Source organism: Mastigoproctus giganteus, chromosome 12, assembly GCF_048544385.1.
Source record: "Mastigoproctus giganteus isolate SK-2022 chromosome 12, ASM4854438v1, whole genome shotgun sequence".
In the NCBI taxonomy this organism is placed as follows: domain Eukaryota; kingdom Metazoa; phylum Arthropoda; class Arachnida; order Uropygi; family Thelyphonidae; genus Mastigoproctus; species Mastigoproctus giganteus.
This window is the reverse complement of record NC_143586.1, coordinates 109,285,996-109,311,868: the sequence shown is the minus strand read 5'-3', so window position 1 is coordinate 109,311,868 and position 25,873 is coordinate 109,285,996. Positions and strand designations below refer to the sequence as shown.

Below are 25,873 nucleotides of genomic sequence, written 5' to 3'. Positions count from 1 at the left end.
GTGTCATGTTCAAATAAGACTTTTCAAAGAATAGATGAGTGTCAGGATCACTCAACAAGGAAATTTTAAATGGTAGTAGCCAATCAGCACCAGATCTGTTAGGTTGGGGTGATTCTAAATCACATGGAAATAAATCCTGGTAACAACCAGAGGCAGACTGGGTCAAGAATTCTTACAGGGGAAACCTTGTAGTGGCCTCGTACTAGTGGTTATGACTAGTGTTTACTTAAGCTGATTTCCCACCGTGAGAAGCTTTTATAATCAGTTTCAGCAGCAGTGTTCATATGATGCATTTTTTCTATCCTCCATCACTGACAAGGCTGCCTTATTAAGAAATGTGATCAATTTTCACAAAATTCATAACTGGGCAGAAAAGAATCATTCAATGACATTAATGCATGGGCAAGAATTACTGCCAACTGTTTAATTGGTCCTTTTGTGTTTTTAAGGAATGATCTACTAGATGAAGTTTCTCTTTCTGTCATGCTTTATATGTGGTTTATGCATGATGGTGAACTGCCTCATTAGTTGAGTAGTCAGAGACTATTTGGATAAGCCATTCCCTGATAAATAGATAAACCTTGGAGGGTCTCATTACATGGCCTGCTTGCTCTGTGAACCTGGATAAACTTGATTTTTACCTATGGGGTCATCTGAAATCCATCATCTACACTACACCCATCAAAAACATTGAAATGCTTTGCAAACATATCAAATGATTCCAACAAATTCAAACTTCGAATTTTTGTGCACATAAGGATGCAGCAAATCCATGACAAGGCATGCTAAGACATGTATTCAAGTATAAGGACAGTCACTTTTGAGCACTACCTTTAAAGGTAAGGTGGATAACTGATGGAATACAAAATAGGCAGTAACTCCAAAACAAAGACTTCAGTTATGTTTATATAAACTTTTTTTGTTATTGTTGTCAGGTTCCAAACTGATCCTGAAAGTACAGCCCACATGTTATGAAACATACTGTATATTAAAGTTAAAATTATCCTTCAAAACCAGTAGTGAATTTTTGAAATTATTTGATTAAATTGGAACACAAAATTAAATTGAACATGGGAATACCTGCCTACCTTCACAAAACTCTTGTGGCACTTCACGTTGAGACTAACAAAATTGTCTCATTACTGATGCCATCTGAGGAAGTTTTCAGTGCCAGAGACTATCGAGTGTTGTTCTAATCCTTATAAAATAAATAAGTCAGTCATATTAAAAAATAAAAATAAAAAAAATAAAAAAAAGTGAAATATTATTACTTACTTTCCTGGATTCAATTTCAGCAGTCAGTGCTGAATTAGTACTTGTTAAATGTACCACTGTTGTTTTCAACCCAGAATTTTCTTGATGAGTTATATCAAGGTTTTCTTGTAGTCTTAAAATCTGACGATCAAGGCAGCTTTTGGAGAGTTTTAATTCCTCTATCTCACTAGTTAACTTGTGTATAATTTTTTCTGATTCTTCTTCTTTGTTCCTTTAAAACAAAGTATTAAATTGAGAGAAAGAAAGAAAACAATTTTTAAGTTCAGAATATACTATATACTACCCTCCAAAAAGTATCCAGAAACCCTCATTTTTACAATCCACCAGGATTTCCAGATAAACAAGCCACTCAAGATGAGCTTGTATAAGGGAGGCATACCAGCTTTTCATTGTGCACGCAGAGCCAAGCTGACTTGACTCTGAGAAGGACGTTAATGTCGGAGGTCACAATGCCAGTTTGTTGATTTGTGCAATGGATGACAGCCTACAACATCCAAAGTCAGCTGTCAGTGATGATAATGTAAAATAGAAGTGTAGCTGTATCATCACTGTCCGGCAATGCACAGGAATGCACAGGACACAAAAGGACTACATGATAATCTTGCAAAACATCAAGCAGGAGTGTAAAAAGCCTTGAAGTGCAACAAATGCCATATTTGGTCCACATAGTAATGGAAATCAATTCTATACAGTAACAAATCTAGCTACATCCTATTTCGATCATATGTGCATGTGTTGATTGAATGACTGAGAACAATGCCACAGTGCAATGCAAATAATGAAGTTTGGAAGATGTGGATTTATGGTGTGAGTGAGGATATTTCTCATGGACTTTTGGTGATTGTGTAAAAAATGATGAATGACAATATCTATCTCAACATTTTAAACAATTCTACTCTCTCTCTCTCTCTCTCTCTCTCTCTCTCTCTCTCTCTCTCTCTCTATGATATGGCCATTCATGCACACCCATGTTCGTTTCAACTGAATAATGCCCCATGCCCTACTGCTGGTAACATTTGAGAATAGTTAAGGGACACAAATGCACAAAAGTTGGAATGGCCAGTAGGTGGTAGATGACTTTCATCAACCGGTGAAATACCACCACTTTGCTTATTGGAGGCTTGAAGTGGTGAAACCCATGTTTAGTCTCTAGAGCAAAGTTTCCGGCACCCCCCTCCTCCCATACTTCTCCTTCAACCCATGCACGGTACTAAGTACTATAGGTTTTGATACCTTTCGTGTTTGGGGTTTTAATAAAAAAAAAAAAAAAAAAAAAAGTCCTGATTTAAATCGTATGGCACACTTACATGATGACTGAACATCAGGTTTCAGGTGAGAGCAGACCAATGTGTCCCACATCAGTAGCTCAATGGGTCACTTTTGCAGGACAAATAGAGGACTAGACCCACTAGAGTTTATCATTCATTTTGACACATCTTCTCCCACTCAACCATCCATTTATCCATAGCAGCAATTTGCCTCCAATACCACACTGCTCCAATTTGTGCAGCAGTCTTCCATGTGCAACAGTATCAAAAGCCTTTCCAAGATCCAAATATATGATATCCAATTTATTCCTTGCATCCAGTTCCTTTGTGACCACATCATAGTATTTAATCAAATTTTTCAGACAAAACTTCCTCTTAACTGAAATATAACTGCAGTCTTGTCGATGATCCTGCAGTGGTTCTTTAACTAGTAACTCCATTGCTTTCACTGGAACAGAAGTTAAACTGACAAGTCTGTATTTATTTGTCATCTTTCGATCACCCTTGGTGAATTGGGGATACATTTGCACATCTCCAGTCCATGGGGACCTCCCCACAGACCGAAGCTTTTATGGTTAATGGTTTGCTTACTTCCTTTGCTGCCTCCTGTAATGTAACTGGATAGATCCCATCCATCCCAGGTGCCTTTTTTATGTTCAATTCAACTATTTCTTCTCCACTTTGCTCTCAGTTATTACAAAATCATTTAGCTCCCTGCTAAAATTTGATAAGCTTCTGGCTTCCACTTCCCTACAGACTTCATGTGTGAATGTAGATGCAAAATGCTCATTCAGTTTGTCAGCAATCGAACCCTTAATATCAAGTGGACCAATCTGATTCATCCCCTTTCTTCTAGAATTTACATAAGTAAAGAAGTCTTTGCTGTTTTTATTTTCAACCTTTCCCAAAGATTTCTCATAATCTGCCTTCGCTTGCCTGACCTCCTTTGTGACTTGATTAGAGACTAACTTATATCCAACATAGGTTTCTGTGTCACCTGATAATTTATATGCATCCGACGCATTTTTCTTCTCTGCCACGAGTCTCATTAGTTCATCTGCCATCTATTTAGGCCTAAACCTTGAACAGTATTTCTTAGTTGGGACAGAAAACTAGTAGCTTCCAAGATTACTTCCTTGAATGCTTTCCATTTGGAATTTGCTGTTTGTAATATCATCAGTTGATCCCATTGTATAGAATTTCAAAACTGTCTGAGACCACTGTAGAAAACAAAAACCCTTCCCTTTACTCCTGGTGATAGTTACATCTTTAAGTAAATCCCACTTCAGCACACCGTGGTCACTGTCACCTGGTGGTTCTTATCTGCAGATTCTTAACGCATGAAGAATCACTGCTGATAATCAGATCAAGAATATTACTCCTATTTGCCTTTTGAACAAGCTGCTGTAGAAAACAATCATCCAATAAATCCACAAAAGCCTTGCTCATGTGTGAGGGACCAACCTACAAATCCCAGTCAATATATGGGAAGATAAAATCTCCCATTATAACAACCTGATTTACTTTCACACTATTTCTCTGTTCAGTTGTTCATTGTACTCATCAGTCATTAAGCCTGTAACACACTCCTACTCTCAATTTTGCTTTTCCAGTGCTTATGTCACACTACACTGACTCAACATTGCACTGTCCACTTATGTCAGCTGGATGCACTTACTTAGATTTGATGTGTTTTTTTTTTTTAACTAACAGCATGACTCTTCCTCCCTGTCTATCCTTTCTGTACACATTGTACTGCCCAAATTCCAATTCTGCATTCCTTATTTCTGTGACACCACGTCTCTGATATCCAAACAATATCCGACTTCTGTCTCTTCACCAGCACCTCAAATTCATCAAATTTATTTACTATACTCCTAACATTGGTGTACATGTAAGTATACGTGTACCTATTCTTACCCTTAGTTATCCTAACACAGCCGATGTAGTTACTTGTTTCATGATAACTCCCAGCAGTCCAAGAAATCCCCAGCACCTTGCCTTCAAGGCTGCTGCTCACTCCAATAGAAATAGTGCAAGAATCACTTTCACCTCTGCCTGCAGTTACTTTTTAATCTATTAGTCTGTGAATCTCCCCGAGTTAGCAGTTTTCTGACCCACCTAACACTGCCTCTATAGCATCAGGAAATTTCAATTCTTCATTCCTTATATCTGTGTAACATCGCATGATATCCCAACAATATCTGCCTTTGATGTCTTGACAAGCAGCTCAAATTTATTAAATGTATTTACTATACTTGTAGCATTAGTGTACATGCTTCTCTTCTTACTCTTAGTTACCCTAACACAGCCCATGTATTTACTTGTGCTATGATGACTCCTATCAGCCCTTTAATTTCTGCGTACCTCGCTTTCTAGACTGCTGTTCATTCTAATAGAAGCAGTGCAAGAATCACTTTCACCTCTGCCTGCAGCTACTGTTAATCCACTATTCTGTGAATCCCCCCAAGCCAGCAGTTTTCCAACCAACCTAACAATGTCTCAATGGCATCAGCAAATATTCTTGCACCCTTTCTATTTAAGTGTATCCCATCCCTGTAGAAACTCTCTCTCCTGTTAACAAGCAGAGACCAGGCTGAGAAAAATTCTACCCCATGAGCCTTGCACAATCTTTACAGGGCCGAATTGCTTGACAAGGCATTAAGAGTAGGAGACAGGCAGAATTACTTAACAAGTACAGGTCACTGTTGAAAAAAAGCTGTGAATTAGGGTTGAATTTGAAAGTGTCTGCAATTCTGCCCAGACACGATAGGAGGGAGTATATGATGAGAGCCCTGTCGATCAATTTGGCCATAGAAAGATTGTACAAGGCTCAAGGGGTAGAATTTTTTTCAGCCTGGTCTGTACTTGTTAATAGGAGAGACTGCTTCTGCAGGGATGGGATACACTTAAATAGAAATGGTGCAAGAATGTTTGCTGATGCTATCGAGGCAGTGTTAGGTGGGTCGGAAAACTGCTAGATTGGGGGGATACAAGGACTAATAGATTAACAGTAGCCACTGGCAAAATGCAGCTAAAAAAAAAAAAAAATCTACAAAATAAAGCTTGGAAGATATTCCAACAATATCTCACCATTGCTACTCTCGTAGCCTTTAAATGCACATGCACTAAAGTGTTATATCTGATAACAGAGCCAAAAAGGAATTGCGGATCCATTTTTACTTCCTCCATTATGCAGTTGACCAGCCCTTAGGTGGCCTGGGCCAAAATCCAGAAGATAAAGAAAAAGTACACATCACAACCTTCAATCCTGGAATGTAATGGATGCTCTGTTACAGTGTTTCCAAAATTTACAATAATCACGTACCCGTTTTGAGAGTTTAGTCTTACCAGCATTACCCCTTCATGGGCAAAGATAATTTGGGGTAGTTTTAATAATATTATTTTATCTAGACTAGAGCAAATACAGTACACTATATGGTATTTATTTATTTATTAATATATAATAAAAGTAACATTGTATATGTAGAAATAATAATAAAAAAATGGAACCAAAAAATAAAAATCAACAAACATTCTGACATGACAGATTAGATAGTGGAATTGTACCAGTCTGAAATTAAACTATGCATGTTAGTTAGTTAGTAAAGAAAGTACATTTTTAATGCTTACTATTTTGGCATTGAAATTTTCTTCAGTTACAAAAAGTACGTATTTAATGTGTTAAAAAAACTATGATAAAGTAAAATTAAAAACTCTGCCATGTACCCTTTAAAACCCTTTTGCGTACCCCTGAGTACCATACGTGTACCACACTTTGAGAAACTGCTCTATTGCACGTTCAACTGCAGTAGCAATGGGGAAATATTCTCTAACATCTTGGCACATCTTACTCCTAACTGTTCCTGCTCCTGAAACAGAAAAATGAAAAACGAACAATTTCACATCAAAGAGTGTTTATCCATAAAAAACAGATCATTTACCATACAAGAGTTTTAAAAAAAAAAAAAAAAAAAAAAAAAAACTCTTACCAAAGAAAGTTCAGTTGAACCAGATGACATCTGTTACATAATGATTAAGCACCTTTCACCAAAATCTATGGATCACCTCTTTTCTTTCTAGACTCTTTCTGGGTGAGCAGTTTCTGGGCTCCTGGCATAAGGCAATTACCTTACCTTTGCTAAACCAGGGAAGGATCCCAAAGTTCAAGCGCACTATTGTCCTATCAGTCTGGCTAGCGGTTTGTGCAAAATCCTGGAGAAAATGGTTAGTCTTATATGGTATTTAGAAGCAAATGACCTATCTCCAACATGCTGAACCCGAAAGAGAATTCGATGAGTACTGTATCTCATTGCTGATAAGCCTGTAATGTTCTTAAGGAATCTGTATATATAATACAACATGGTATTAGTAGATATATGCAACTCAAGGCTAACTGTATAGCATGCAGCTCCTCTGAATATATGCTGCACTTATGAGCAATCTGCTTGGATATTGTCATACCTGGAATATATTAGCAAATGTATCAAATATTGGATATAGTAGCAAATCTCACAAGTAATAGGGACTTCAAGTCATCTGTATAGACTGACAAGGAATCAGTGTTCAGCTCAGTGTGTTGAATAGAGCTGCAGGGAGACAGAAAAATGCCAGGGTAGAATGGGTTGCCTTAGTGATATGGCAACATGGTCTACTGTGATATGCAACCTCGGAGTAGCTATTGGACACAAATACCAAAAGGACAATAGGCAGTCTGACAGGCGTTATGTAGATTTTCTCATTATTGCTCAAAAATGGCTGCCCATGTGAGATGGTCTGTCAGAGATTCAGTATGAAAGCATACCGCAGAGACAACTGCTTTCATTAAAGCAATAATGATGGCTCATTTGGTTCTAAATAGAGACTCTGGATGGGAGATGTTCGAAATGCTCCAATAGCAATAAGGATAGTGTGATGGTGGATGAAGTCCATATATCGAAGTACACAGTTTCTGGAAGACCCATGTACCTGGGACCAATAATTTAATTTAGATTATTGGTCCCAGGATTAATTTATTTATTTAGATTATTAATCTAATTTAGATTATTTTAGTTAATTTAGATTATTAATCTAATTTAGATTATTTCAGTTAATTTAGATTATTAATCTAATCTAATAACCGCACAGTAGAGACGCAATAAGGTGCATCGGTCCTGACCGCAGGAAGTAGAAGAGAGTGCATAAAGAATGTTCACATCTCTTGCATATTTTGTATGAAGTTGAACATATCCAAGGAAAGTTACCTTTTAATCAAATACAAGTCCCAAAGATAAAATTTTGTCCAAGCTTCAATTCAGGTTCAGGATGAAGATTATGCTTATGAAAAAAATGTATGCAAATGGTATTTTGCAGTGAGAACCTGAATCCATTAGTCAGTGCCAGGAGTTAAGGCAATGAATTGCACATTGCAGTTGTCTCTTCATAACCCTCATATTGCAAGACTGGGAGGAAGTCGTTTGGTAATGAAATTTACTTTTATTGGAAAAAGGGTAACACTTAAAACTGATTTTGAGCCACTCCCTCCTCTTAGCACCAAGAGAGGGCAAATTCTACATGAATTTCGAAATACTGATGTGATAAAAAGTTTCTAGCAAAAACAGGTAGGTGACTTCTAACAGTGAAGCTATAAAAGTCTTTTACAATATTAAATCTCCCAGTTGTATTCTTTTTTTTTCCATATTGGAGAACACGAACATCAGATGCTCTTTTTTAGGATAGCATCTTGGATAGATGTTTCCAGTCCAATTAGATGGTCCAATGTGGACCTCTTTCCCAGAAGTCACACCGAATTTGTTGCAGATAGGTAATTTGCTTCTAAATACCATATAAGACTAACAATTTTCTCCAGGAATTTGCACAAACTGCTAGCCAGACTGATAGGACAATAGTGTGCTTGAACTTTGGGATCCTTCCCTGGTTTAGCAAAGGTAAGGACAATTGCCTTATGCCAGGAGTCCAGAAACTGCTCACCAAGAAAGAGTCTAAAAAGAAAAGAGGTGATCCATAGATTTTGGTGAAAGGTGGCTTAATCATTATGTAACAGATGTCATCTGGTCCAACAGCACTTTCTTTGGTAAGAGGTTTTTTTTTTTTTTTTTTTAAACTCTTGTATGGTAAATGATCTGTTTTTTATGGATAAACACTCTTTGATGTGAAATTGTCCGTTTTTCATTTTTCTGTTTCAGGAGCAGGAACAGTTGGGAGTAAGATGTGCCAAGATGTTAGAGAATATTTTCCTATTGGCTGCTGCAGCTGAATGTGGTACAGTTAGTATTAGTATTAGTAACGGCCGTATGGTGCAAGAAAGCCTATGGCTTATGCTGCACCAGCCAAAAAAAAAAAAAAAAAAAAAAATCCGAACAAAACAATGATAAAAACAAAAATTAAATAATAATAATTAATAAATAAATAAAAATAATAAAATGAAATTAAAAATTAAATAAAAAGGAAATTAATCCTATCATCCTATGCGCTTCCCTTACCCGAAAGTACTATCCAGATGACCTTTGAATTTCCCCAAACTGTCGGCCTCTACCACCCATGAAGGCAACTTATTCCAGTAATTTATAACTCGCTGGCTAAAATAAAACTTCCTGCAGTCCAATCTAAACATTTCCCCGCGTAACTTGAATTTATGTCCCCTAGTTCTAGCATCATTTATAATCTTGAAAATTTTGTCCTCATTCATTTTACTGATGCCTCTCAGAGCCTTAAACACCTCAATCAAATCTCCTCTAAGGTGTCTAGTTTCCAAACTCTGCAACCCACATATTCGAAGTCTTTCTTCATAAGGACGCCCTTTTGCCGATCTCACCAGGCGAGTTACCCTTCTTTGCACCCTTTCAAGAAGCTCGATGTCTTTCTTTAGGTGCGGTCTCCATACTTGAACACAGTATTCCAAGTGTGGTCTAACATAGGCCTTATATAATGGGATTATCACGTCCCTATCTCTACTTGCAAAAGTTCGATAGATCATCGATAGGACACCATGGGCCTTCCTTGCAACCTGTTTACAATGCTCAGAGAATTTCATGTCTGACCGTATCGTAACACCCAAGTCCCTTTCCTCCAGTACTGGGTTTAGTTGAACTCCACCAAGTGAATAAGTTATTTTGGGATTACTGTTTCCCAGGTGTAATACCTTACACTTTGTTGGATTAAAGCACAGCTGCCATTTTTCTGACCATTCTTGAAGTCTATCTAGGTCTCTCTGAAGACTCGACTATCTAATCTGTCCTGTCAGAATGTGTGTTGATTTTTATTATTACTTCCATTTTTTTATTATTTCTACATATACAGTATAACTTTTATTATATATTAATAAATAAATACCATATACTGTACTGCAGGGGTGGCCAACGAATCTATCGTGACTTTAATTTTGGTCGATCACAAGGGATTTTAAATATACAGTCATCCCTCGATTTGCACGGTCAAGTATACTACCAAAATTTTATATTGCGCAGCGGGTTTCGCTACCTGCGCGTTATTTTTAAAATTTTTTATGACGCTTCAAAAATAGGAATGAAGAGTAGATTTTGAAATTTTACTCTTTTTTTTTTTTTTTTCATGATTGAAAATTTCATTGAAGGAGAAACACATTTCACCATAATAACGTAAAATCCCACAGAATTCCAGCTGTTGATATTATTGCAAATGCAATAAGATTGAGTTTACCACCTGTTTATAATTAGATTGCACTAACAGAAAAGCCCAATAAACCGGAAAGTGCAAATTGTTTTATGGTTGTGACCTCCAGAAATAGCTTTAGAGAAATATCAAAAAGGCATTCAAAACTGATTCTTATAACGACATAACCAAACAGAGCAATAAACGGTGGTGTGTTTGTCCAGTTATTTTGGAAACAACTTCCTCATTCGGGAATTCTCTTCATCAATTATCCTACGTTAGCTGTTCAGACAGAATATTTTTCCGGTTCGCGCAACTTAAATGTTTTAATAGGTAAGCATTGCTTTTGCTGATTTAATAACTGGACAGTACTTATATGTTAATTTAATACCTTTTGATTTAAAATGAATACTACGAAAAAGAGTAAAACGTATCATTTTCATCAAGAGTAGGAAATACAATACTTTTTTGTAATGGTAAAAGAAAAATGTTGCCGTTTGATTTGCAATGTTTCCGTGGCTATACCCAAAAGAGGAAATTTAGAAACGCACTTCATGGTAAATACCAATCAGATTTTCCGCCTAATAGTGACCTTAGAAAAAATAAATTAGAAGAACTTAAATCCAGATTATTCGCACAGCAAAATTTCTTTCTGACACCTAATTTACAATTTAAAGCAGTAACTTCTTGCAGAAAAATGCAAATCATTTTCTGATGGTCAATTCATCAAAGATGCATTTTTAGAAATAACAGATTCTCTTTTTGAAAATTTTAAGAACAAAAATGAAATTAAAAGTGCCCTTCAAGATCTGCAATTATCTCGAAATACTGCGATGCGACGCATCGAAAAAATGTGAGCAAACAATTGCGTACTCATATTGCTAATTGTGTGTCCTTTTCTTTACAACTGGATCAATCTACAGACATCAGTGATACAGCTCAGTTGCTCGTTTTTATTCGTATGGTTTTCGATGATTCTGCCACTAGAGAAGAACTGATGGGATGGTTTTGTTAAAAGAAAGAATAAATAAACTTCTTTTATTGCAGCTAAGTACAGTACAGGTACTAGAAACAATAATTCTCATTATGGCAACATGGCCAGAACTAGAGGTCTTGATATCTTTAACTCATTCAAACATTTCATTGAAAAAATTAAATTACCACTATTTATGCTCGTATCAGTAACAACAGATGGAGCTAAAGCAATGATGGGGCATCTTAACGGATTCATCACATTGTGCCAAAAGGATGAATTCCCAGATTTTTGAGTTGCCACTGTATCCACCAACCAGTGTTACCCAGCAAAAGATTAAAAACTAAAAGTGTCATGGACATAGCTTTCAAAATCGTGAATTCCATCAGAGGACAATCTCTTCAAAGGAGACTTTTCAAAATGCAACTCGATGAAAAAGAACCAGAACTGATATTACACACAGATGTGAGGTGGCTGAGTCTGAGCAAGTTTCTACAGAGATTTAGAAATTTGCTGAATGAAATTAAAAAATTTGTTGATCAAAGTGGAGATGATTATCAGCAGATACAAGATATGGTGTGGTTGTGTGATCTGGCTTTTTTTGGCAGATTTTACCAGTAAATTAAGTGATCTGAATTTGGAATTACAAGGAAAAAATAAAAACGTGGGTGACATGATTAGTAGTATTTCTGTATATAAATATCAATTTTTGGCAATGGCTAAGGATCTAAAAGAAAAAACATTCTACCATTTTGCAAATATGCAAGATCATTTTGCAAAAATATCCTGTTTTTGAATTTAATAGTGAGAAATATGTTTCTGAAATTGAGAAAGTTGTGGATGATTTTCAAACCAGATTCTGTGATTTTAAAACAATTGAAAACATTGTTCAATATTATTCTTCTCCATTTAAGATCGACTAAGATACAAAACAAATTGCAGAAAAAAAAAATTGCTGTGATTTTTCACACGGAGAAAATATTACTTGAAAATGAAATTATTACATTGTGAAATGATATCTTCCTAAAAGCCAGATCATCAGAAAAAGTGTTTTGGAAATATTTTTGCTGAGAAAAGTACCCAAATGTAAAAGAAAATGCAGTGAAGTTTTAAATTCCTGTTTTGGTTCCACATATCTATGTGAACCGGCCTTTTCATATTTGAAACAAACAAAGAATCACTGTGCTCCTACAGACTTGCATACAGAAGATTCTTTATGGTTTGCCTTATCACAGTATATCCCCGATTTTGAAAGCTTGGCAGATGATATGAACACACAAACTTCACATAAATTAAAAATTTAAATATATGTTAATTTAAAATAAGAATTCTGAATTGTATTTAATTTTAAAATTCATAAACAACAATTTTCAATGTGTTGATTAACTTTTTTAACATTGTGCAATTAAATTTTTGAGATGGTAGATCGCATCACAAATTAAGTTGGCCACCCCTGGTGTACTGTATTTGCTCTAGTTTAGATAAAATAATATTATTAGAACTACCCCAAATTATCTTTGCCCACGAAGGGGTAATGCTGGTAAGACTAAACTCTCAAAACAGGTACGTGATTATTGTAAATTTTGGAAACGCTGCAACAGAGCATCCATTAAATTCCAGGATTGATGAAGGTTGTGTTGTGTACTTTCCCTTTATCTTCTGGATTTTGGCCCAGACCACCTTAGACTGGTCAATTGCATAATGGAGGAAGTAAAAATTATTCCCTTTTGGGTCTGTTATCAGATATTATGCTTTAGTGTACATGCATTTAAAGGCTATGAGAGTAGCAATAGTGAGATATTGTTGGAATATTTTCCAAGCTTTATTTTGTATGTTTTTTTTTTTTTTTTTTTTTTTAAGCTGCATTCTGCAGTCCACCATGGTTCTGGAAATGGTGGAAACAGATGTTTTTGGAATGGCATTTACAGTACATATATGATATTTTCTGTGATGAATGATGGGCTCCTGATCGACCCTAATAATGTCCAAATCTCTCAGATTTGAAAGGCATTCCAGCCATCCTGATCAATCCTGCATCGTGATAATCTAAAAGGAAGACAGTCTTCCAATAAGTAGGGTAGTTATCATGAGGAAGTGATCACTCCCACATGGGTTCCAGTCCAACTTCCAAAGTAAGTGAAAGCAAGAGAGAAGGGGGAGCAGAAAGATCAATGGCAGAAAACTTATGGGTGGGCATAAGTAAAAAGTTGTTACTAACCACATTTTAAAGGGAATATTGTAGAGCATATGCTCTACAATATTCCCTTTAAAATAATGAAACTAGGGAAATAAAATTGCATAATAATATCATCAAGGTCTGTCTGGGGAAAGGAAATTGCATAATAATGATATCAAGATCCATCTGAGGGGGGGGGGGGGTAGGATGCCAGGTCCAGGTGACAAACAGATGGAGCAGATCGTTAATAGAAACCAAACTGCTAGTTTGATTGCTACTGCCTCAATGGTGGTTGTGAGTAACACAAGCTGAAATGGGAACTGGATTCCCACAAGAATAACTACATCATGAGCAGGATATTCCCACTTCTATTTCTACAAATGATAGTAAGGTTATGCAAGCTTCTCCATACAAGGTTTATCTTGCAAGATAAACAAGCAAGGTTTTCTATGCAAGGTCTTCTCCTGCAGGAAAAAGCAAACTGGTTCATGCTTTTGCAGGGGGGACTTGATGTCATTCATATTTCACCAGAATCCATGACAATTCTGTCTTTTTTTAAGAATTTCACCATTATTTAAGCTTGGTAGATCTGCCAATTGTCTTCTGAAGTACTGAGGGCTTACTTTTCTCAGTCTTGGTTTTGTCCTTTTTGGGGAAGGATGGCATTTCTTTCTCGGCAAACATTCCAAGACCAATTCATCTGGTACCTCCTTTACTTCAACATGCATTTTTTCTCGTGTGACAGATAATATTTCAGAATTTTGTGATTTTCCTTTACCACTGGTTGTTGGCAGAGGGGTACTCAGTAGAAGGTACAGATATGGGAGTGGCAGCTGGCTGATCTTTCTGTGTGTGTTTTTATAAATAGCATGCAATGGGAGTAAACGACTCTTTAGATGGGACAGTTATTTCTGTTTGTGTTCTGAAGGAACAAACAGAAATAACTGTCCCATCTAAACAGAAATAACTGCAACTTCCCGAGCACAGAAAGGTCTGCTGTTATTGATAGGTTTCACTGCTTTTCTTGCCTTCTGGTGTAATATGTTCTACCTTTAATCGTTGTATCTCTTTTTTTCTCTTTCTACCATTGGTATGTCCAAAAGTATGCAGGGTGATCTTCTTGGCAGCTAATACATGTCGGTTTTGCAGCTGAACGTACTGTAATTTTGTGTCCTTTGCACAGCATCAAATGAATGCAAGGACACAATGACAGGCCATTTGCAAGTGTCCCTATTTCTGACACTTAAAACAGCATATTGGATTAGGTATATATGGTCTTATTAGGCAATGCAAGCATCCAGCTGTAAAAGATTTCAGAGATGGTGAAATAAAAGTAAGGATGGGGTTTGTAGAGGGAACTAGATTCCCATCCCTACACACAAATATTCATTTTTCAGCTGTGAATTCCTTGTGATTTCAACTCAGAAAAGACTTGAGGCACTTCAAGAAGATCCCACCTCTGGATGAGTTTAGTATCTTGTGTCACATTAAAATGACTCATATGAATCCCAATAAAGACAGATCACCGCAACTGTTCTGAGTGTTTATTAGTTTTTGTTTTCACCAGGATGTCTCCACAATGCAGCCATTTCATAGATTTAGGAGAGCTTGCAAACCAATCTGGATAAAGAAGGGTGACATTTTTCTTATGGCCTTCTCACGTGTAGAGTAGATTATCGGGTACCAAGGTTAGTCCTGATATAACTTCAGTTTTCTGTCTCTTTGGCAAGGTGACAGTATCTGGATCACCATCTAATTTTTCTGGTAGGGACTCTGTTGGATTTAAGAGTTTAAATTCATCAGGATTCATGATTTTTTTTTATTTATTTTTTTATTTTGTTTGTTTCGGTGGCCAAGCTCCCCACCCACCACAGAGGAATGCCCACTACCCAGAAAGCAATAAATAGCCACAAAAAAAAAAAAAAAAAAGAAAAACCACCAGAGTGCCCATGGCAGTATCTACAGAAAAAAGGAAGTAACAGAAACTTAAAACAACTATGAGACAGAGAGTGTAAGAAATTAGTCAAAAATTAATGTGTCTTGTTTTGAATTTAGTCTAGAGACTTGAAAGAAGACTTTGAAAGAATTTGGACATTTACTTTCAGAGTCTAATGGAAAATCAGATGTGTTGATTAAGGTATCAGACAGAAAACCTTTCCAAATATAGCATGTGAATGTAGTTCTAGTAGAACTAGAACTACACTGACCGCATTACCCATTAGATGCAATACATTTTTAACCAGAATTGTTAAGAAAGGACACTGCAGAGTTTACTATATAGAGCCTTTTCAGAGGAAGCCAGATCCTGAGTGCAAAATTACACAACCAAAAACAACACTATATATTGTTAACCACTCAACATATACTTCTTTTGTCAATACAAATTATTTGCAAAATCACCTTGAGGAAACTACCAAGATATGATGGAATGCATACACTAGAACTTTCACAACAGAATCTTCATTATGCAAATCCATGTTCTTACTTGCAATCAACCTCTCCCATATCACTATTCAATGCTTCAAATATGAATGGCAAGCTTCTAGTTATTTGCCACAAACAGAGATGATTTATTTTCAGTATGTGCTAGAAATCAACTCCCAAACAATTATGGGTTGAATGTGTCCAATAACTATTCTACAAACCTTTTTTTTTTTTTATAATACAAATGAACTGGAAATGTAAAATTGTACAACCATACCTTTGCTTCAACCTGTACAATGTGGCAAATTTTTACAAAACAAAGCTCACCACAAAGTCGGAGTGGAGGTCGAAAACTTATAAGTTCAAGGCAGAACTAGACAAGCATTTGGAGTGAATGGATGCGTGAAACGGAAAGGGTTTTTTTTGGCTGATGCTATATAAGCTTGCTTTCTTGCATCATATTCCTCTACTAATACTATTGCTAAACTGTTTTCTCGTTGCTTATACATTAGTTCATTTAAACCTGAAAATAAATTTTGATCACATTTCAACTAGTCATTTTGGCTAAGGTAAAGAAAGCCAACACGAGAACCACGGGAAACTTTGCTTAACTTATCGGGCAAACTCATTTCCCAACTACTGCAGTTTCTCCCTGCATTCTCAGCAAACAGAAGGTGCATGTTATTAGCAGTGGCAGTAGAAATCGATAACAATGTATTGTTTAGTTTTTTCTCATTATTAAAAGCAGATTATTGGAATTCATGAGTTGGCTGAAATTTATTTACAGGCACACCCTCCAGACTGCCTAAGTCTTAGGGTGTTTTTCCCAATAGGAAACGAACTCCTACTGCCACTACCGATAACATGCAGCATCTGTAGAAGTCGTTTTCCTATTTTAAAACAGCAGGAAGGGCAGATAACACCCTCAGATTGAGGTTGTTGTTATTTGGTTTTTAGGAGCATTAGCAACTAAGGCCATATTGCTCCAGGATATGCGGTGGTCATTCCCTGACCTTTCCGCATCCTCTGTATTTGGTGGTGACGGGCTCGAACCCCAGTCTAATCAAGAAGCGTGTGCTACGCACTGCTGCTCCTTCCCACCTGGCTACGAAGGCGGCTCTCAGATTGAGGTAGTCTGGAGGGTATACATGCAAGTAAATTTTGAGCCACGAAAACACTCATGAACTCCAATAATCTGCTCTTAATATAAAAAATAATAATCTGCTTTTTAATGAGAAAAAACTAATCAATACATTGTTATCTACTTCTACTGCCACTATCGATAACAAGCACCATCTATTTACCAAGAATGAGCCTCTTACATCATTACAATGCATCCAGTCTTGAAATTTTCAAACACCTCATAATTGGAAATAAATTCAATCATATGAATTCAAAATTTCAATGTATCATTAGTATTTACAATAAATTCTACCTTAAGGCATTTTCAAGTTGGTTGATCGTAGAGGTTGCTTCTTGCATTTGTGATACTTTTATTTCAACATCCTGGTGTAAATTCATTTTTTTCTGTTCCAGCATTTCAATTCTGATTTTGTTATCTTCTAGCTGTTTCTGTAAGTTGCTGTTTACATTATGAGAATGCAAAATCAGTTCTTCCATATCCTGGATTCTACCCTTTAAATCCCATGCTGGTCTTTTTAACTTTTTTGGCAAACACTCTCCTTTAACAGCAGAATCTTTCATCCTTGCTTTATTGAGAGCACATTGAAGTATTTTGTCTATAAAGGTAAAAAAAGGAAAATTAAATTACAATTTGTATTTACCTAGAAAAATGATCAACTAAAAGATTAACTCAAAGACTAAAAAAATGGATTACAAAGTGACTTCCTCACATGTGCTCTCCTCATTGATTGATTAGAGAAATTCAAAACAAATCAAATTAATTATGACTATCTGATCATCATTTTGTACACAATATTACAAATTTTAATTAATATTGCCAGTCTTTCATCAATATGAAAAATGTTCTTATATAAATAACACAACCAGAACAGTAAATATTCCATTCTGAAATTAGTTTCAAATTGTAAATTGTACAGAAAAATAAAAGATGAAAGTTTTGCATCATGAAAAACTAAAATGCAATAGCTAACATTTGAATCTGTTAATCTACCCTAATATATATTTGTATATATTAAAGCTGTCATTGTAGTAAACAATGACATTGTTTAATTATGTTACCAACAGCAAATTTTAAATGGGAAGCATTCAAGGAAATTAATCTTGGAAGCTACTAGGATTTTTGTCCCAACTAAGAAATACTGTTCAAGGTTTAGACCTAAATGGATGTCAGATGCACGAATGAATATCATGGCAGAGAAGAAAAATGCATGGGATACATACAAATTGTCAGGCAACAAAGAAGCCTATGATAGATATAAGTTAGTCCATAATCAAGTGAAAAAGGAGGTTAGGCAAGTGGAAGCAGATTACGAGAAATCTTTGGCAAAGGATTCAAATAAAAAACAGCAAAGACTTCTTTACTTATGTAAACTCTAGAAGGAAGGGAATGAATCCTGGGGGCTCACATCCGGTGAGTATGGGTGGGCAAACCCAGGGTCCTGAGGTGGATATCATCATTCTTCTCTTTTTTGGTGATGCCTTTCTACTTCTCTCTCTCACACACACACCAGGGGGTAACTCGGGAATTTTTTTTTTTTTTTTTTGGCTGGTGCAGCATAAGCCTCAGACTTCCTTGTACCATATGGCTAATAATAATAATCAGATTGGTACACTTGATATCGATGGTTCGACTGTTGCTGATTCTGATGAGATAGCTGACAAACTGAATGAGTATTTTTCATCTCCATTCATGCACAAGGAATTCTGTAGGAAAATGGAGGTCAGAAGTTTATCAAACTCTAACAGAGAGCTAAATGATTTTGTAATTACTGTGAGCAGAGTGGAGGAGAAATTGTTTAAGTTAAACATAAGAAGAGCATCTGGTATGCATGGGAGCTATCCAGTTATATTTAAAAAGGCAGCAAAGGAAGTGAGCAAACCATTATGAGAGCAAATGTGCAAATGTTTCCGCAATTCACAAACGGGGATCGAAAGGTGACAAGTAATTACAGACCTGTTAGTTTCACTTCTGTTCCAGGGAAAATAATGGAGTAACTGGTTAAAGAAGCATTACAGGATCATCTAAAAAAAGATTGCAGTTATAGTTCAGACACAGCATGTAATTGTTAAGGGGAAGTATTATCTGACCAATTTGATTGGATACTATGAATTGGTCGCAGAGGAACTGGATGCAAAAAATAATTTTTGATATCATATAATTGGATTTCAGGAAAGCTTTTGAGACTGTTGAAACGTGGAAGACTGCTATACAAATTGGAGCAATATGGCATTAAGGACAAGTTGCTGCTACAGATAAAGAGCTGGTTGAGTGGGAGAATACAGAGATGGTAATCAATGGACACTGCTCTTTGTGGACTAATGTTATTAGTGAAGTCCAAGAGTTTAGCATTGGGCCCATTGTTGATTTCTAAATTTATCAATGATACTGAAGAAGGTATATCAGGCTTAATGTCCAAGTTTACAGATGATACAAAGGTTGGTAGATGACAGCAAAGACAGTACGCTACAGCAACAGGATCTAAAAAAGTTGAGCAAATGATCTGAGAAGTGGCAACTGAAGTTTAACATTGACAAATGCAAAGTACTGCATATGGGTAGAAGTAACCCCAGAGAAACATACCAACTGTGTGGTACTACACTAAGTTTAAGTCCCCTTAGGGTAGTAGAGAATGATAAGGACCTAGGGGTAATTGTGCAGTCAGATATGAAATTTTCTGAGCAGTGCATACAGGCTGCAAGAGTAGCCTCATGGGGTCTAGTCAATGATATATAGGAATTTTGCTAGCAGGGATAAGGTGATCATTCTCTTGTATAAGGCAATGGTCAGGCCACACCTTGAGTACTGCATACAGGTGTGGAGGGCTCATTTTTGGAAGGATATAAAGCTGCTGGAACAAGTACAGAGAAAGGCAACGAGATTGGTGAAGAGAACAAAGGAGTGCTCTTACCAAGAGAGTTTTAAGTTCTGAAAATTGCAGGGGTAAAGGAAAGGGTTTTTGTTTCCGTAAAGGTGAGTACAGTGGTCTCAGACGTACAGTGGTCTCAGAATTTAAGACCACTGTACCACTGGTACAGTGGTCTTAAATTCTGTACAGTGGAATCAACTGATGATGTTACCAACAGCAAATTCTAAATGGGAAGCATTCAACGAATTAATCGTGGAAGCTACTAAAAGTTTCATACCTATTAAGAAATATTGTTCAAGGTTTAGGCCTAAATGGTTATCAAATGAACTAATGAGACTTGTGACAGAGAAGAAAAATGCATGGGATGCATATAAATTATCAAGCGACTCAGAAGCCTATGGCAGATATAAGCTTGTCTGTAATCAGGTCACAAAGGAGGTTAGGAAGGCGAAGGCAGATTACAAGAAATCTTTGGCAAAGGATGCTAAGAAAAACAGCAAGGATTTCTTTACTTATATAAACTCTAAAAGGAAGGGGATGAATCTGATTGGTCCACTTGATATCAATGGTTCGACTGTTGATGATATTGCTAAGGCTGCCAGGGCAGGTCATGGGATTTTGTTAATGATATATAGGAATTTGCTAGCAGGGAAAAGGAGGTGATTGTCCCTCTGTTGTTGTTGTTATTTGGTTTTTAGGAGCATTAGCAACTAAGGCCATATTGCTCCGGGGATATGCGGTGGTCATTGTCTAACCTTTCCGCATCCTCTGTATTTGGTGGTCACGGTCTCGAACCCCGGTCTAATCAAGCGTGTGCTACACACTGCTGCTCCTGCCCACCTGGCTAAGGAGGCGCCTTCTCCCTCTATATAAGGCAATGGTCGGGCCACACCTTGAGTACTACATACAGGTCTGGAGGCCTCATTTTAGGAAGGATGCAGATTTGCTTGAGCGTGTACAGAGAAGGGCAACAAGATTGGTGAGGAGAATGAAGGGATCCTCTTACCAAGAGGCTTAAGTTCTTCAAATTGCAGTGGCTGGAGACTAGGCACCTGTGTGGTGATCTGATTGAGGTGTATAAGGCCTTGAATGGGTTGAGCACGCTGAATTCTGATGGGATCCTTCCACTTGTTCAGATTACGAACCTAAGGAGGCATAAATTCAAATTAAAAAAAGACAGATGTAGAATAGATGTGCGGAAATTTGCCTTTAGCCAGCGGGTGGTTAATTGCTGGAACAAACTTCCATCTGTCGTTGTAGAAGTTGATAGGTTAAATAAATTTAAGGAGGAACTGGACAGGAATTTGGAGGGAATGGTGGGAATTTTTTTTTTTTTGGCTGATGCTGCATAAGCTTATACACTTGCTTTCTTGCATCACATGCCACTACTACTACTATTTGCAGAACCAAAGTCTTTCATTGGAAGGGTACCCCTTTGTGTTGTTAATTAATCTGATTGCTCTTCTCTGTACTCATTCCAAGAGCTCTACATCCTTCTTAAAAAGAACTTTTCAGACTTGTGCAGTATTTTCGATGTAATCTAACATTTAAACAAAGGGAAATCAGCTCCTTGTCACTGCTAGTGAAGTTCCTGTATATCACTGACAGAAACCCATGAGCTGTTCTAGAAGGGTGTCAGCAGTGCTCAGAGAATTTTATATTGGACTGTATAATCTCCCCAGGTCTCTTTCATTCTCTACTATTCTGAGTGCAGTCACTCTCAAAATAGTGTAGAACAGAATATGTTCTGGGATTACTGCTGCCCATATGCAGTGCCTTGTATTTATCAATGTTAAAATGTGATTTGCTACTTTTCAGCCCATCTTGGCTAATTTTTTTGGATCTTTCTACAGTAGTCTGCATTAATTCCTATAATTAATCACTCTGACAACTTTTGTATCATCTGCAAACTTAGAAAATAAGCTTGATGTGCCCTCATCAAACTTTAAATATTAAGGGGACCAGCACTAAAGCCCAAGACTCCACTAATAACATTAGTCCAAGAAGCATTTATAACTACCCTGTCTTCTGTCACTCATTCATTGCTTTAACAACAACTGTAACTTGCCCTCTATTGCTACACAGCTCCAATTTGTAAAGCAGTCTTTCATGTGGCAGTGTCAAAAGTTTTACTGAAATCTAAATATATAATGTCAAAATTATTGCTTGCATCCAGTGCTGTTGTTACTGCATCATAGAAGTAAATCAATGTTAACACAGGATCTGCTCTTAACAAACCTATGCTGTGATTATATGGAAATTGCAATACTTTAACCACTAACTCCATTATTTTCCCTAGAGCAGAAGTCGAGTTAAGATATCTATCTAAAATTGCTTATGTCACCCTATGTTTCCCCTATGTGAAGAGGAGACACATTTTTCAATAGGAAACTATAGGAAACTCTGCTGAATACAAAGGTTTGTGTACCTCTTTTGCTGCTTATTTTAATATAACTAGAGAGAGAGAGAGAGATCTCCCATCAGCCCCAGGTGCCTTATTTACTTTAAGTTTCATTAATTTCTCTTCCACTTTCTTCTCAATTATCAGAAAATCATTTAGCTCCCAGTTATAATTTTGCATACATCTGGTGTTCCCATTCCTGCACTAGATCATCAATAGTTATGCTATTCACATCTAGTGTTAACATAAGCAAAGAATTCTTTGCTACTTTTCATTGCATTGCATTCTTGGCCAAGGACTTATCATCTACCTTAGCTTACCTAAACATCTTAGTGATCTGATTACATAATAGTTTGTACTTACTGTGGGCTTACAGATCCCCTGTTAAATTAAAATAATTGTATTTTTTAATAATTTTTCTTTTAGACCACTGGTCTTGTCAGTTCATCTGACATTCATTTAGGTCTAAACCTTGAACAGTATCTCTTTGTTGGTATAAAATCCTTAGTAACTTGTATGATTACTTTCCCAAATGTTTCCCACTCAGAATTTTCAGTTGGTACTATCATCAGCTGGTCCCACTGAAAGGAATTTAAAAAGCATCTAAGACCACTGCAGTCAGTTTACGAAAGCAAACTCCATTCTATAAACAATCATTGCTGATAATCAGACCAAAAAGTGCTTTAACTTGTTGCCTCTCTAACAATACTACAGTAGAAAAAAGTCATCCAGTAAATTCATAAAATTTTTCTGTGTGAGTGACCAACCCATAATTTACAGCCAATATCTGGAAAGTTAAAGATCCCCATCATAATACGTTCCAATCTTCTGGCTCACTCTACCTGTCTATTATGCTCATCACAGTCATTTGGCCTATGGCAGACTCCTATTCTCATTTTAGTTTTCCAAGACTCAATTATCTTCAAATTCATTAAATTTGTTTACCATACTCCTGGTATTGGAGTAAAAGCAAGTATACATACACCCTGTTTTTGCCTTTGGCAACCATAACCCCTAGCATGACACGGTGCCTGGTAGTTGCAAAGTGCCTCTACCTGTTTGCCATTAGTGTGATCCCTTTGTGTGCATAACAGAGATTGGAAGATTGAGCAACATTTTGTTATTAGTGCTATAGAGACCGGGAGAACTGTCGGAGGTTTATGGAGATAAGTGTTTGCAGAAAACTGTGATTTTCAAGGTTTTAATGGCAAGATCCTTTGTTGGATCACGGGTTGACTAAAATATAGCAAATAGTCAAATGCACATGCCTGAAGATGGGCAAGTGTATTCCCACTCAGGGATCACTGTTGGGGGCCACTTCTGTTTAACTTTCTTAATGATGAGAGAGTACAGGAGAAGTTACCAAAGTTTGTCGTTGTTTTAAAGTTAGGATGATTAATAAGAAAAACCCAGCCATTCTGCTTCAAAATGATTTAGTTCAGTTCCACAAATAGTCTGAAAAAATAGCAATTGAAGTTTAACGGTTCTAAACAGGGTGGCCAACCATCCTTTGATATGGCCATAATTTTCCCAATTTAGAACTTCAAGTCCTGCTTCCAGATAATACCATCATCTGTCTCCACAAGAGAAGAAAAAACTGTTAATTTATTGATTTTACGTATTTTCAATTAATTCTTATTGGAATTTAATGGAATTTAATTTAATTCTAATAAGAGAAAAATGAGAAATATTTTTTCCACCAACATTTAATGCAATTCAAGAATTAGTAGAAATATTCAACATCAAAAATGTTAATCTAGATTTATTTTAAGTCTAAAAGCATCTCTAATACTTCCACGGGCACTGTTCTTCTGATTTGGCTTCTATAATTCCCGCTCCCTCTTTCAAAACAGTGGTCTCAGAGAGTGTTTTTAAATTTTGCACAGTGGGATCAACTGACGATGTTACCAACAGTAAATTCTAAGTGGGAAGCATTCAAGGAATTAATCATGGATGCTACTAAAAGTTTCATACTTATTAGCATTAGCATTAGTAGAGGCATTTGATGCAAGAAAGCAAGCTTATGCAGCATCAGCCAAAAAAAAAAAAAAAAAAACCACTTCCACTTCACCCCTCTGTTCGTTCAAAATACCTGTCCAGCTGAGCCTTAAACTTATTTAGGCTATCAACTTCCACGACAAGGGATGGAAGTCTGTTCCACCAACCAACCACCCGCTGGCTAAAGACAAATTTCCGCATGTCTATCCTACATCTGTCTTTCCTCAATTTGAATTTATGCCCTCTCAGGTGATTATTCTGAGCGAGAGGAAGAATCCCATCAGCATTGAGCATGCTCAAACCATTCAATGCTTTATACACCTCTATCAGATCACCTCGCTGGTGTCTAGTCTCCAGACACTGTAATTTGCAAAACTTAAGACTTTCTTCGTAAGCACACCCCTTTGTTCCATTCACTAATCTTGTTGCTCTTCTCTGTACTCGTTCCAGCAGCTCTACATCCTTCTTGAAATGAGGCCTCCAGACCTGTATACAGTACTCTAGGTGTGGCCTGACCATTGCCTTATACAAGGGAATAATCACCTCCTTATCCCTGCTAGAAAAATTCCTATATATCATTGACAATACACCATGAGCTACTCTTGCAGCCCATCTGCACTGCTCAGAGAACTTCATATCTGCCTGCACAATCACCCCCAGGTCCCTTTCATTCTCTACCACTGTCAGTGTAGTACCACAGAGTTGATACGTTGCTCTGGGGTTGCTGTTTCCCATGTGTAGTACTTTACATTTGTCAATGTTAAACTTCATTTGCCACCTCTCAGCCAATCTGCTCAACCTTTCCAGATCCTGTTGCAGCAGCATAGTGTCAGTAGTGTCCTTGACAACCCTGCCTACCTTTGTATCGTCTGCAAACTTCGACATTAAGCTTGATATACCATCATCAATATCATTTATAAATACAGAAAACAATAATGGACTCAACACTGAGCCCTGAGGGACTCCACTAATAACATTAGTCCACGATGAGCAGTGTCCATTGATTACCACTCTCTGTCTCCTCCCCCTCAGCCACCCCTTTATCCACAGCAGCAATTTGCCTCCAATGTCACACTGCTCCAATTTGTGCAGCAGTCTTCCATGTGCAACAGTATCAAAGGGCTTTTTAAGATCCAAGTATATAATATCAAAGTTATTCCCTGCATCCAGTTTCTTTGTGACTGCATCATAGTATCCAATCAAATTGGTCAGGCAAGACTTCCCCTTAACAAAACCATGCTGTGTCCGAGCTATAACTGAAGTCTTGTCTAAATGATCCTGCAGTGCTTCTTTAACTAGTGCCTCCATTAATTTTCCTGGAACAGAAGTTAAACTCACAGGTCTATAATTGCTTGTATCAGCCTTTGATCCTCCTTTGTGAATTGGGGTCACATTTGTACATCTCCAGTCTGCGGGTACCTCCCCTGAGTCCAAGGAAGCTCTCATAATTATGGCTAAGGGTTTGCTTACTTCCTCTGCTGCCTCCTTTAATATAACTGGATAGATCCCATCCACCCTGGGTGCCTTTCTTGTGTTTATCTTCAACAATTTCTCCTTCACTTTACTCTCAGTTATTACAAGATTCTCTAGCTTACTGCTAGAGTTGAATACACCCCTGGCTTTCCCCTCGCTAAATAACTCCTCATGTGTGAATGTCGATGCAAAATATTCATTCAGTTTGTTAGCTACCTGAGCAGGATCATCAACAGTTGACCCATC

At 37.0% G+C, this 25,873-nt stretch overlaps 1 protein-coding gene across 1 annotated transcript in view; it reads right to left on the bottom strand.

Moving 5' to 3' along the window:
- LOC150077333 (carboxy-terminal kinesin 2-like) overlaps nt 1-25,873 on the bottom strand; it is a 287,195-nt gene that overhangs the window by 167,614 nt on the left and 93,708 nt on the right. The window contains exons 4-5 of the mRNA XM_090386031.1: nt 17,181-17,484; nt 1,276-1,486 (exon numbers count right to left, since the gene is read on the bottom strand). Coding sequence (XP_090242157.1) covers nt 1,276-1,486; nt 17,181-17,484 — 515 coding nt within the window. The remainder of the gene's footprint in view (nt 1-1,275; nt 1,487-17,180; nt 17,485-25,873) is intronic.